This window comes from Hemitrygon akajei, chromosome 29, assembly GCF_048418815.1.
Source record: "Hemitrygon akajei chromosome 29, sHemAka1.3, whole genome shotgun sequence".
NCBI lineage: Eukaryota > Metazoa > Chordata > Chondrichthyes > Myliobatiformes > Dasyatidae > Hemitrygon > Hemitrygon akajei.
The window spans coordinates 32,791,736-32,806,615 of record NC_133152.1 but is presented as its reverse complement, the minus strand read 5'-3'; the positions used below and the strand labels follow the sequence as shown (position 1 = coordinate 32,806,615).

Genomic DNA, 14,880 nt, shown 5'->3' with positions numbered 1-14,880 from the left:
TTATTTCTCTGTTTTATTATGAATCCTTACAAGAAAATGAATCTCAAAGCCACATTATTAGGTAAAGGTGTGGAATCTGGCGTTGTCTTTTGCTGCTGTAGCCCATCCTCTACAAGGTTCAACGTGTTGTGCATTCGGAGTTGTTATTCTGAGCATCACTGTTTAACACATGGTTATTTGAATGAATGTTGTCTTCTTGTCAGCTTCAGCTAGCCTGGCCACATTCCTCTGACCTCTCCCATTAACAAGGCACTTTGGTCCACAGAACTTCCACTCTCTGGATGTTTTATGTTTTTCATAAGCTCTCGAGAGTGTTGTGTGTGAAAATTCCAGATCAGCAGTTTCTGAGATACTCAAACAGCCCCATATGGAACCAACAATCACTCCATAGTCAAGATCACTTAGATCACATTCCCCCCCCCCCACCTAAACAACAATTGGACCTCTTGACCATGTCTGCATGCTTTTATGCATTGAGCTGATGTCACATGATTGGCTGATTAGATATTTGCATTAAGAGCAGGTGTACCTAATAAAGTGGTCACTGAGTGTACATACTTTTCAAACAAAAATAATCTTTAAGTGGATGGGCAACAGCAGCAGAAGACAATGCCAGACCATTCCTGATGAAGGGTCTTGGCCTGATGCTGCCTGACCTTCTGAGTGCCTCCAGTACTTTGTGTTTATTGCTCTGAGCTTCCAGCATCTGCAGAATCTCTTGTGCTTATGATAGCAAGATAACGTGCATGTTACTCAGGATGCCAGTTCAATGCTGTGGCAGAGGTGCCATTTTATATATCATCTGAGCCAAGTCTCTTCCCAGCTCAGAATAGAATGTCTGGTTGAAGAATTTGGCATCAGTCGTACAAATAATATGTCTTGCCTCTTATTATTAGTTCGGTACTGGTCTCGGAGAAAACTGTTTAAAAGAGAGTAAGAGGAGTGACAAAATATATTTAAATAAGAAAATGAGACAAATATTGACTTTCCTTCCATTAGCCAAAGCCTGGCAGCATTTATTCTGTAATGATACAATTCAATAATACAATACAGGCAAACACACAAAAACCTCAATGGAATGCATAGTTTTTCTTAAATACTTTGGTTAACATTTAATACTTAAATAGTTTACAAGTAATACAGTAGAGAACATGAGATGTTCTGGTTGGCTGTCTCAGGCTTTTGAAGGTTTGACCATCACTGGCACTTCATTGCTTCTGCCATTCTTTTGGCTTTGGTTTGAAGGTACCTGTTCCTTCCTTCTTCGAACCTTCTCTTTTCATCTTCTGTTTCAACCTATTAATAATTTTAAAAAAAAGAACATGGTGATAGTTGTTGTGTGCTCTAGACAGTTCTGTTGGGGGTTGAAGGTCAGGGTAGTTGGAGTTTATTGACTGACCCGTGACACATGGTCAAATATGCTTTAATAAGATTGGGGAGCTGGCACAGATCAGTTTCAATTGAAATGCAGTCTTGTTCTCCCGTAATTAAGGAACGTGCTACGCATTGTTAGCATTCTTCTGCATTGATGATGAGTTTAATAGCACAACATGCTTTCTGAAAACTGCTCTGGGAAAGGGAACAGCGCCAATTAGCACCATCATACAGCATATCTGGCTGTTCCTATGAAGCAGCAAATTACTTGAGCAGTGCCACAGGAGATCAGCGTGTGTGAGTGTGTGTGTGTGGACCGATGAATCAGTCACACCTCATGGTTCACTTGTGGCTATTGCTTGGACAGAGTGCCAGCTGGGTTCCTTTGGAGGGCAATCTGACTGATGGGATGGAAGGTAATACATACAGTGGTGGATGGTGCTGATGGGAATGAGGGAGGAGTAAGTTATGTGGGTAATCTGCAGGGATTGGGATCTTTCTAAGAGACACGGATTCAATGGGTCAAAATAGCCTCCTTCTATATTGTTAAGGAACATGGATCACATAATCTAAACTAATACCAAATGACCAGAATTAAACCATTAGGCCTATTGAGTCTTCTCCGCCACTCAATCATGGCTGATTTTTTTATGCAGGACATAATGCCGTACTAATGGAACTTGATAAGATACCTTTCCCTCATGTTCCTTCCTCCAATGTCACCTCCCTAATGTTGCCTCTCATTTAATAGCCTCACTCCCTATCCCCTCCACCCACTCAAATCCCTTCCCTACCATTTACTATCCCGGCCTGCGTACCACAGCCAAGCACATTTCAAGAGCATATGAAAACATTCACAAAAGCCTTTCCTCAGAGCTATGCCTTGAATGAGTAAAGGCTTTTGTGAATGTTGGTTCTGTTGCAGGATACAATCTGCTGCAATGTACCTAGAATATAACAGACCCAGGACTTCGAGCCTTTAATAACACTGAAGAATTTCTCGGCCTTGGGAGATCCATTAGTTTGTTAGCTAGCTTTGATCCATCAGCAGATCGCAAGCTCTGCTGCATGTGCATGCCCATGGCATCAGGGGGATTTACAACTACAGAAAAGTTTTGTTAAAGTAAAAGAGTTCTGTACTGAACCTCTATCTTTAAAATAAATTTAATTGTGATAATTAGATTGTGAGCAATTAGAAGCCATTATTGAAGTAAGTAACTTGATTAAACTGATTAAAATGGCTGCTGAGTCATTAAGTCCATTCAAGGATGAAATAGTTCAGGGAATCAGATTTTCTGGGGAACCAGTAAGAAAATAGGCTCAGATTAATGATCAATCACAATCAATATGAACGCAGGAGGAGCCTAGGGAGGCCAAATACTCCTGCTCCCATTTCTTAGGCCACAGAGAGTGCAGATGAATAAATCCATAATACGAGCAAACAAAATCTCAGGTTATAAACAGGAGAAAGTCTGCAGATGCTGGAAATCTAAAGCAATACACACAAAATGCTGGAGGAACTGAACAGGTCAGGCAGCATCCATAGAAATGAATAGATAGTCAATGTTTCAGGCCAAGACCCTTCTTCAGGACCGAGAAGGAAGGGCAAAGAGGAAGAAGGTTAGATAGAAAGCGTTAGGTGAAGCTGGAATGGGTGGGAAGGTCAAGAGTTGGGGAAGGAATCTGATCAGAGAGGAAAGTGGACTGTGGGGGAAAGGAAAGGAGGATGGGACTCAGGAGGAGGTAACAGGTAAAGGGTGAGGGTGGGGAATGGGGTAGAGGGGGGAGGGAATGTGTTTACTGGAAGGAGAAATCGATATTCATGCCATCAGGGTGGAGGCTACCCAGACAGAATATAAGGTGTTGCTCCTCCACCCTGAGGGTGGCCTCATTTTGGCACAGGATTCAACCACGGACCAACACGTCAGAACGGGAATGGGAATCGAAGTTAAAATGTTTGGCCTCCAGGAAGTCCCGCTTGTGGCAGATGGTACAGAGGTTCTCGACGAAGCAGCCCCCTCTTTACGATGGGTCTCACCAACGTTTTGGCGGTGCATCAGAAGCACAATAGCTGGCCTCAGCAGATTTGCAGGTGGAGTGTTACCTCACCTGGAAGGACTGCCTGGAGCCCTGAAGGGAGGTGAGGGAGGATGTGTATGGGAAAGTATAGCACTCAGGCCGCTTGCAGGGTCTGCATCGAGGGCTAGAACTGTACAGCATAGGAGTTAAATTAGACTAGACTACATTCAAAAAAATTCTGCATACTTCCAATATTCATATATTAAAGATAAAGCACCGGGGAAGATTTGTAAAAGATTTACAAGGGTGATAACACACTGGGAAGTTATGTCTGTTAAGAATGACTGAACAGGCTGGAATTGTTTCCTTCACAAAGGGAGGCCTGAGACTCTAAGGTAAGAGGCCTCTGAAGGTTATGCAAGTATTTGATAAGGCAAAGAGGTTGTCACTTGTGGGGAAATTAATACAATTAAATATAAATGCATGAGAAAGTACAGGAAAATAAATGCAGGGAGATTACTATTCCCAGGATTTCACATGAATAGATTCAGAGTCAGAGAGAGAGAGATAAAGAACAGCTTCGGGCCCTTTGGCCTATCAGATCTGGCCAACTGCCAAGCATCCATTTAAACTCTAATCCTACCCGGGTACCTTTTGTTCTCCCCACATCTCTCCCCAACCCACCCCACCATTAAGGGCAGTTTATAATGGCTAATCCTCCAACAACCTGCACATTTCCGGGATGTGACTGGAAACAGCAGCAGCTGGGGGAGGGAGGCAGGTGGGGTAACCCATGCAACCATAGGGGAGAATGTTCAAATTCACCAAAATAGCACTGCATGTCAGGACTGAGCGGGCTCACTGCAACTCTGAGGCATCAGCTAGTAGAGTTAAGGGAATTGCATTTACTTGGGAATTTGTAAGGAAATATGTTGTCCACTGTCCCAGGATGGTTCTTTTTAAGGTGAGGCTGGAGAAGCATAGGAAGAAAAAAGGAATGGAAGAAGGTGCTTCGAGCTGAAGACAAAGAACAGAAGGATGTTGGTGAGCAGGCATCAGTTGGGTTGAATGATCACATTTAGGATTGAATGTGATATTCACTTCTGTAATCCTTGGATGATTCAAAGACCTTAGGGCACAGATATAACAGTTTAGGCAAAAGATGGTAAAAACCTGGGGAGTTTTCATTTTACAGAGAGAAATTTTGAAATTCTGGGGTGCCTCGTAGGGGTTGGCTAATCAAAGTCAGCAGGGGATCAAAGAACACAAGAGAGAATGGCATTGGTTGCCTGTCTTGACCTGTTTATGTCTGCAAGAAAATGAATTTTGATATATACGTGTTGCTAGATACTGTACTTTGATTAATTTACTTTGAACTTAGGACACTAATTTTCATGTTGTGGACGAAGAGCAACGGAATAGGACAGGCCGGACACAATGGACTTTAGGAGCTGCAATAATTCCGTGATTCTATAAGGACACTGACTCAAGCTGTTATCTTTGCTGCCATCCCAGCTATACTGTCACAAGAAAGCAGCATCCATCATCCAGGAACCCCACCACCTAGGCCATGCTCTCTTCTCACTACTGCCATCAGGAAGAAGGTACAGGAGCCTTAGGTCCCACACCCCCAAGTTTAGGAACAGTAACTACTCTTCAACCATCAGGCTCCTGAACCAGAGTGGATAACTTTACTCATCCCAACTGTGAGCTCATTCAACAACCTATGGACTCATTTTCAAGGACTCTACAACTCACGATCTTGTATAATTTATTTATTATTGTTATTTGTTTTTTATTTGTATATGCACTGTTGGTCTTTTGCACATTGATTGTTTGTCAGTGTTTGTGTGTAGGCTTTATAGAAAACTACAGCACAGAAACAGACCCTTTGGCCAATCAAGTCCATGATGAACCATTTAAACTGCCTAGTCCCATAGACCTGCAACTGGACCATAGCCTTCCATACCCCTCCCATCCATATACCTATCCAAACTTCTCTTAAACCTTGGAATCGAGCTCAGATAAACCACTTGTGCTAGCAGCTCATTCCACACTTTCACGAACCTCTGAGTGAAGAAGCTTCTCCTTCATGCTCTCCTTTCAGTTATCTATCTATCTATTTATTTATTTAGATACAGGTCGAAATAGGCCCGTCCAGCCGTCGAGCCATGCCGTACAGCAATCCCCCAATTTAATCCTAGTCTAATCATGGGACAATTTACAATGACCAATTAATTAACCTACCAACTGGTACATCTTTAGACTGTAATTGGAAACCAGAGCACCCGGAGGAAACCCACACGGTCACGGGGAGAACGTACTAACTCTTTACACGCAGCAGTGGGAATTGAACCTGGGTCGCCTGTACTGTAAGGCGTTGTGCACTATGCTACTGTGCCACCTTTTTTCATTGATTCTATTCTAGTTCTTTGTTCTACTGTGAATGCCAGCAAGAAAATTAATCTCAAGGTAATATGTGGTGACCTATTAATATAGTTTGACAATGAATTTACTTTGTATTTTTGAACTTTAAAATACTTGGTTTGCATGCATCCACAGAATTGGATCTGTATGCACTCAATTAATTGGAAAGTAAATTTTAATGAGCCTCAAGAGCAGAACTCAAAACCTGTGCAATGGTTGTGGCAGTGGAAAGAAACTGCAAGGTGTACTCTAGGGCATTGTGTTGGTAAGCACTCCATTTTACTGATTCTGTATAAAATAGACGCACATCTCCTGTGCAACTCTCTCTCAATGCCACCGAAGTGTACCACACTTGACATATAATAGAATGAATTTGAAGTGTCATTCCACAAGCATTATTCAACCATGTATTCATCACTGAATATAATGCAGGTGGAGTTGGGGCCAAGGTCAAGAGGCTCTTAGCCATATTATCACAGAATCAATTGGTGGCAGGAACGAAAAGCGCCATTAAACATTATTAGTGATATCCACTGAGTCATGAGTTTAGCTACCAAGGATAGTACGCATTTAATACTTAAATGTCTAGCATAACAAAAGATGGTTTCAGCAGTTTCCGGATTGGAGTTCTGGAGGCAGAGCTGAAATCTCTGACAATCACCCTTCTCACTACACGCTATGACAGTGGTTGGAATATAGAACAGTACAGCACAGGAACAGGCCCTTCAGCCCACAATGTTGTGCCGAACCAGCTAAAAAGCAAATCAAAAACACCCAAACACTAATCCCTCCTACCTACACAATGTCCATATCACTCCATCTTCCTCACATTCATGTGTGATCTAAATGTCTCTTAAAAGCCTCCTCCAGTCAAGATGGCCCCCGCATACAATGCTCCTTTGGTCAACATCTCCTAGATAGATCATGAAACCATATATTTCACTTCTTTTATGCCTTTTACATTTGTTTCTCGTCTTGGATGTGACTCTGGAACTGTTGGAGCCTGTGATTTGCAGTTTGGACATCGTTTGGGTGCTCCAGTGAGAGGTTTCCGGGAGGCAGAGGCCGCGTGCGGGAACCTCATGGCAGACATGCTGCGAACCAATGTCTGACTTCATCTCACCTGATAGATCTTCCATTGTTCGCCCATGAAAGTGATGAGGGAGTTTGAAACCTCGAGGTGAATGAAGAGGTTTGGAAATGGTCTGGATGCTTCAGCACTCTGTAGTCCCTGAGAGGATTCTGGGAGACTGAGTCAGTGCGAATGAACTTCATCGCAGGAAGCCTGTGGGACTCCATTTCACCAATTAAAGCTTCCATTGTTCGCTGATAAAATGCCGAGGCAGATTGAAGCATCAAGGCGAGTGTAGAGGGTGAGCACTGGCTGCCTGTCTTTTGATGACTCTGTACCAGAGAGAGAAAGCTCTGCTACTGGGCCCGGAGAGTGTTCCCCAGGTTTTCTGCATTTTGGATGTGGACTTGGACTATAGCCTTTCCTTCAGTCTTATCATATCTCATATCCTGTGTTTTTTGCCCAATCTTTTCTTTTTCTGTGCTGGGAGGACAGATTTAATGTGCCTGTTCTATTTTTGTTCATTTTTTTGTGTAGGGAAGGGGGATTTTGGGGGCTGATGATTGCTTTTCTTTCTTGGTTTCGTGACTTCCCAGAGAAGAAGAATTTCGAGTTGTGCATTTTGATAATAAATCAACCTCTGAACCTTAACGTATTTGCCTCGCCACCACACACGAACAAAGTTGTTCAGCACAACTTTGTGGGCCGAAGAGCATGTATTGTACTGTAGGTTTTCTATGTTTCTATCTTCCTTGAACCTACTCCCTGTCATTTTCAGTGCATGCCCTCTGGTATCAGACATTTCAACCCGGGAAGCAGATACTCCCTATCTACTCGATCTATGCCTCTCATAATCTTGTAAACCTCTGTCAGGGGCCAATACCATTCAGCAAGGGGCTTGTGGACCCCAGGTTGGGAAAACCAGCTTCATTGATAAACCCACAACTGTCCTCTACCCCCTCTTGTTATTGGCCACTGAGGCTCTCATCATTCCATACTTCTCTCTCTTAGACCTACCTTTCCAATACATCCGCTAATTTCAAAGCCCTTTGCATAACCAGTATCAGAATTAGTTTTATTATCACTGACAATTGTCGTGAAACTAGTTGTTTTGTTGTAGCAGTACAGTGCAATCCATAAAAACCTACTCTAAGTTACAACAAGAAATATATAAAAAAATAAGTATTGCAAAAGGAGAGCAAAATAGTAAGGTAGTGTTCGTGGGTTCACGGACTATTCAGAAATCCGAAGGCGGAGGGGAAGAAGTTGTTCCTAAAATATCGACTGTGTGTCTTCAGGCTCCTGTACCTCCCCCTTCATGACAGTAATGAGAATAGGGCACGTCCTTAATGATGGATGCCACCTTTTTAAGGCATCACATTTTGAAGATTTCCTCGAAGGTAGGGAGGCTACTGCTCATGATGAAGCTTGATTTTACAACCCTCTGCAGTTTTATCCTGATCCTCTGCATTGTCATCTCCATCCAGACCTTCTGAAGGTATTATTCACCATTGCCCCTTGACTCTGCATTGACTGGCAACTCCTGGGATGCTGCTGGTACCAAACTGTATTGGTCTCTGCCATTCCTTTGGGGTCATCAGATGCATAGAGAGGCGGAGCTTGCTACAAGGGTGACAGCTTGATCTCCATATTGTACTGCCCAGCTTGTGTATCTAGACAGCTAGGACACAACATCCATGGTCAACTCTGACCGACGAAAGGCTTCAGAAACATATGTTTCTATTCTTTCCCATCCTTTCACTTAACCACTGTCGCCAAGTTTAAGATCTCCCCGCCTGAAATCTGAACCCAGTTTCTTTTCTAATGCCCACTGTCCCACCACCTGCTCCCTACGACTGTAAAGTACTTACCACCAATTTCCCTCACATTATACCATTGCTCTCTCCCTTTGATACTGACGTACTCATTTTCAGTTTCACTGTCATCACTTTGCTCAGACTTCTTGACCTTGCAAACAGCCACCCATCTTTAATCTCCTTTTCCTCTCCAAAGCACACTGTTGTCTCTTACATAACAAGCCAATCTTTCGAGATATACTGTACATCTCCAATATGATCTCCAATATGAATTATGTTGCATCTAAGGGCAATGGATCAATTTTAATCAACATCATAAATGTAATTCCTCTGTGAAGATGGCAACGGTGCTATGAACTCTCTTCTCTGAACCCTTAACAAGGTCGTAACCAGTCCTGATGAAGGGTCTCAGCCTGAAACATCCACAGGTTATTCCTCTCTTTTGATGTTGCCTGACCTGCTGAGTTCCTCCAGCATTGTGTGTGTCCTACATTGATATGGTCTGTCCACTGTCCTTCACACTGCTTTTGCTGTCATCCCCATGGCCTGTTCCAGGATTCAATCCCAGCTTTAAACCTTTCAAACAACACACACAAAATGCTGGTGGAACACATCAGGCCAGGCAGCATCCATGAGGAGAAGCACTGTCAACATTTCGGGCCGAGACCCTTCGTCAGGACTAGACAAAGGGTCTCGGCCTGAAACGTCGACAGTGCTTCTCCTTATAGATGCTGCCTGGCCTGATGTGTTCCACCAGCATTTTGTGTGTGTTGTTTGAATTTCCAGCATCTGCAGATTTCCTCGTGTTTGCTCTTTAAACCTTTCACCTAATTTTTACTCAGAAATTCTATCCCTTTATCTTGGCATTTATTTAAATTACAGTCAACCATAGAACACTACAGCACAGTACAGGCCCTTCAGCCCTCCATGTTGTGCTGACCCATACAATCTTTTTTAAAAAAAGTACTAAACCCACACTACCCCATAACCTTCCATTTTTCTTTCATCCATGTGCCTGTCCAAGAGGCTCTTAAATACCCCTAATGTTTTAGCCTCCACCACCATCCCTGACAAGACATTCCTGGCACTCACAACCCTCTGTGTAAAAAAACTTACCCCTGATGTCTCCCCTAAACTTCCCTCCCTTAATTTTGTACATATGCCCTCTGGTCCTGAGAAGTAGCTTGGGAGATTTTCTTTTTGTTAATGGTGCAGTATTTTTCTAAATGGTTTCAGTTTTATGTTTATCTTTGATTTAGTTTCTACACCTTACACAATATGTTTTGCAATAGTTTAGTCCAGTGCACTCAATTGCAAGCTTTCTGAAGAACCGCAAAACTACACTTAGTGGTCACTTTAACACCTGCTCATCAATGCAGATATTTAATCAGCCAATTGTGTGGCAGCAACTGAATGTATAAATGCACATAGACATGCTCAAGAGGTTCAGATCAAACATCAGAATTGGGAAGAAATATGATCTAATTGACTTTGACTGTGGAATGATGGTTGGTGCCAGACGGGGTGGTTTGAGTATCTCAGAAACTGCTGATCTCCTGGGATTTTCACACACAGCAGTCTCTAAAGTTTACAGAGAATGACATGAGAAACAAAAAAACATCCAGTGAGCAACAGTTCTGTGGACAAAAATGCCTTGTTAATGAGTGGGGTCAGAGGAGAATGGCCAGACTAGTTCAAGCTGACAAAGGCAACAGTAATTCAAGTAATCACGTTACAACAGTGGTGTGCAGAAGAGTGTTACTGAACGCACAAGTTGGACCTTGTAATGGATGGGCTACAGCAGCAGAAGACAATGAGTATACAGTTAGTGACCACTTTATCTGGTACAGGAGGTATCTAATAAAGTGGTTACTAAGTATATATTAAATCATTCCTTGATGGACTTTCATTTGCATTTCCATTTTGTTGGCAGACTCGGAACGGCTGCACTAGAGAAGATTGGAAGCAAATATTTAACTACTCCAAGGGTATCATGCTCGAGATGCTATGGAAACGCATGCACACCATAATTAACGAAGGGCATGTTACCAGGAGTCAATTACATGCAAGCGTCACAATCCTGCAACACCTTCAGGAACATTTCTGACAGTGCACCTGCGCAGGTATTTCACAAATCATTCAGTCCCAGTAAGTACAAGATCAATTACAGACAGGCCATTCTCTAGATTTAACGTATCGCTGTCTGTTGTTTGGTCAGTTTAAATGCCAGTTCAGATAGACTGAAAAGACAGGGTGTGGGCTGGGTTGTGAGCTGATTTCACTCGTTCTCCGCAATGGTCATCTCCGTGGCACTGAGGCTATGAGGACTGCCCCGGCTGCTGTGCTGCATGCCTGCTAATATGATGAACTGATAGGTGAGACTTTGGGCTTATTCCGGGCTGCTTCGATGTTCGGATCTGAGGACTCATTTTTGCTTCAGAATACCATTGTTTGCTTTAATTGCTTGCATGATTTGTGTTATTTTCTTTCTCTTGTGCATTGTTGGTCTTATATTTTTATTTTTTTCTTTAATTGGGTTCTTTCAGGATTCTTACTTTGTGGCTACCTGTGAGCAAGCAGATCTCAAGGTTGTATAATTTATAAATTCTTTGATAATAAATGTATTTGAATTTGAAATTTGGATCAAATATAAACTTAAGCACATACCTATGGCATAGTAGACAAAGAGTCATAGAACACTACAACACAGAAACAGGCCCTTTGGCCCATCTAGTATATGCCAAACTATTATTCTGCCTAGTCCCATCAACTTGTAGCCAAATCATAGCCCTCCATATTGCTCCCATCCATGTACTTAACCATATTTCTGTTAAATATTGAAATTGAACCTAATGCCCACAGTCCCATGTGAACATATCAAGACCACATCCTGCCCCGTCTAGCCTGTAAACTAGCAATTTCCCGCACAGTGGAACAGTATGTGTGTGTGTATATAATAAAAATATTGCAGAATGATGGTACAGGCAGAGGACATTCAGAACTTTGCTCTTGACAGGTGTGTTTGATGTTATTATATTTCCCTGTTTCCTTTAAATACTTCTCAAATACTTACCAAAGTTCCTATTAAATTCTATTGAAGTATGACCTCCTTCACCACCTGTTGTGGAGCACACCTTGTTCTAATTAACTGTGTGAGAGGGAAATACATCTTTGTTCTATTAATAACTATAATCATTCATTATTTCTAAGTCTTCATTGAAAGCCTCTATACGATTCCCTCATCACCCACCTTACCTATCTTCCCTCATCCATGCAATAATGGATTAATATTAGAAGCTTCGCTTGATAATTGCTTAGTGTTATGCATGTGACTCTAGTTTAGTGACGGAGGACATAAAGGCAAGACTTGTAATGACCATGATTCATATTAGATGAGCTGGGGACTTGCCAACTTGTAATAAAGTCACAAGTGATGCTGGACCACACCAGGAGCAGGCTTCTTGTGAAGTTTCCAATTTCTGCAGAGGCAGATTGTCATTAAGTTATATAAAAAAAGATATTTTGTCCACAACTAAATAGCTGGTAAACTTTGGAAGGACAAGGCAGGAGTTGGCAGTACCATCATGGTCATATCACGTTCAAGAGGGCCAAAGGTGCATTTGCCCTTTGTGTGTGGCAGCACAGCAAGGAGAGCTGGTCCCAACGAATACATACAATGACCTTGTTGGCCAGTCATGAGAATTTCTCCTGCTTTAGAAATACCAATGCGTTTCTAATCCCACTGCACACAAGCTTATTATGGAACCGCTTGTATTAGATGTGGGCTCTGAATGCTGGTCTTGAATTCTGAAATCTGGAGAAATAAGTTCTCCTCAAACATGTTTCTCCATCCTTGCCTCTTCCCACAAGAGAGAAAATAATGAAAACAGGAAATCAGGAAGGAGAAATAAGAGTTAATGTTTCAGTGTGAGGGCACAGGAGAGGAGTATGGGATGGAGAGATATACACTCAATGGTCACTTTAGTAGGTAGCTCCTAAAGTGGACTATGAGTGTATGTTCATTGTTCTCTGCTGCTGTAGCCAATCCACTTCAAGGTTTACGTATTGTGCATTCATAGATGCTCTTCTGCACACCACTGTTGTAACGTGTGATTGTTTGAGTTACTGTCGTCCTCCTGTCAGCTTGAACCAGTCTGGCCATTCTCCTCTGACCCCACTCATTAACAAGGCATCTTTGCCCTCAGAACTGCCACTCAATGGATTATTTTTGTTTTTTGCTCCTTTCTCTGTAAACTCTCGAGACTATTGCGGGAAAATCCCAGAAGGTCAGCAGTTTCTGAGATACTCAAACCACCACATCTGGCACTGACAATTATTCCATGATCAAAGTCAATTAGATCACATTTCTTCCCCATTCTGATGCTTGGGTCTGAACAACAACCGAACTTGTTGGCCATGTCTACATACTTCTATGCTTTGACTTGCTGCTACATGATTGACTGATGATTAGATATTTGCATTAACAAGCAGGTATGCAGGTGTACCAAATAAAGTGGCCTCTGAATATCTTATCTCAGTGCCAAAGTGGCTGAGCAGCTGGAGATGCCACCTCACAGTTCCAGTGACCTGTGTTTAATTTGAACCTCACAGGTTGACTGGGAAGATGTCCTCCCTGTGATGGTCTTAGTTACTCTGGTGCTCCTGTTTTCTCCCATGTTCCAGGGTAATCACTTAGGACAAATTGCTAGGTTGTAACAGGAATCAAAAGGCAGAAACTGGGCATGTGAGAGAGAATAAGTTGCAGGGCAGTGCAGTGATAACAGTAGATTAAATGGAAAGAAAATTCAGAAATGAGAATTGCAAAGGGACTTGGGAGTCCCTGTGCAGGGTTCCCTGAAGGATAACTTGCAGGTTGAGTTGATGGTAAGGAAGGCAAATGCAATGTTATCATTCATTTAGAGGGGATTAGAAAATAAAAGCAAGGATGTAATGCTGAGGCTTCCTAAGGTGTTGTTCAGACCATAGTTGGAGATTTATGAATAATTTTTGGGCAAGATGTATTGGTATTGGAGAGGGTCCAGAGGAGGCTCACGAGAATGATCCTGGGAATGAAAGGATTGACATATAAGGAACGTTTTGTTGCTCTGGAAAATTACTCACTGTAGTTCCGAATAGTGAAAGGCTTAGACAGAATAGACGTTGAGAGGACGTTTCCAGTATTGGAAGAGTCAATGAGCCTCAGCCTAGAAGGACATATTTTTAGAACAGAGATGAGAAGGAAATTCATTAAGTGAATCTGTGGAATTCATTGCTACAGGTGGCTGTGGAGGCCAAGACACCGGGTATATTTAAAGCACAGATTGATAGGTTCTTGATTAGTCAGGGTGTCAAGATTACGGGGAGAAGGCAGGAGAATGGAGATGAGAGGGAAAATAAATCAGCCATGATCAAATTGTGGAACAGACTTAATGAGCTGAATGGCCTAAATCTGTTCCTGAGTCTTATGGCATTATGGTGTTACGGACTGATGCAATTTTTCTACTGGCTGCCAGCATGGAGTTAATGGGCCAAAAGGCCTCCTTCTGTGCTGTAAGTGATCATTACAAAGATTAGCGTTCCACTCTGAGCATGAGAACACCCATAATGAACTTAGGTCAGCTTTTTGATTTACAGGAGTTTTCTTATTTAAATATTTGTCTGGAATATATTCCTTTTATAAGTTGAGGAAGTGCTGAAGCTGGGAGGCTGGAATTTGTTCAATAAAGTGGTGTCCAATCTGCATTTGGTCTTCCCAACATACAGAAAAGCACATTATGAGTCGACATCAGAATATAAATAACCTACTTCATGTGGATATGCATGTGGGGCCCATGAAGATAGGAAGTGAGGAGACAGAATGGCAAGTGGTGTATCTTCTCTCCACTTGCCTGGAAAGGTGCTGGCTGCAGGAGTTTTGAGGTTGATGAAAGCATTAGGCAAAGTGGTCCTTTGAGAATATTGAAATGAGAGGATGGCAGCATTAGTCAGGGAAGGAGCTAGAAATGAGAGAGGATGCAGAGGCTGGTGAGGCAGAAGGTTAGGGCAAAGACAGCATATTCAGAAAGATAATGAGAGCAGTAGTGTGGGAAATTAAAAGGACACAGTTAAGTACCCTGTCAATTCACGGTGGAAACATTTTCAGTTAAAACATGTCAAAGGGATATAGAACGT

At 42.4% G+C, this 14,880-nt stretch overlaps 1 protein-coding gene across 3 annotated transcripts in view; it reads right to left on the bottom strand.

Moving 5' to 3' along the window:
* Positions 1-980: 980 nt before the first annotated feature.
* acot7 (acyl-CoA thioesterase 7) overlaps positions 981-14,880 on the bottom strand; it is a 273,337-nt gene continuing 259,437 nt past the window's right edge. For all 3 annotated transcript variants that reach the window (XM_073032128.1, XM_073032129.1, XM_073032130.1), the window contains one exon: positions 981-1,296. In XM_073032128.1, coding sequence (XP_072888229.1) covers positions 1,198-1,296 — 99 coding nt within the window. In that variant the 3' untranslated portion in view covers positions 981-1,197. The remainder of the gene's footprint in view (positions 1,297-14,880) is intronic.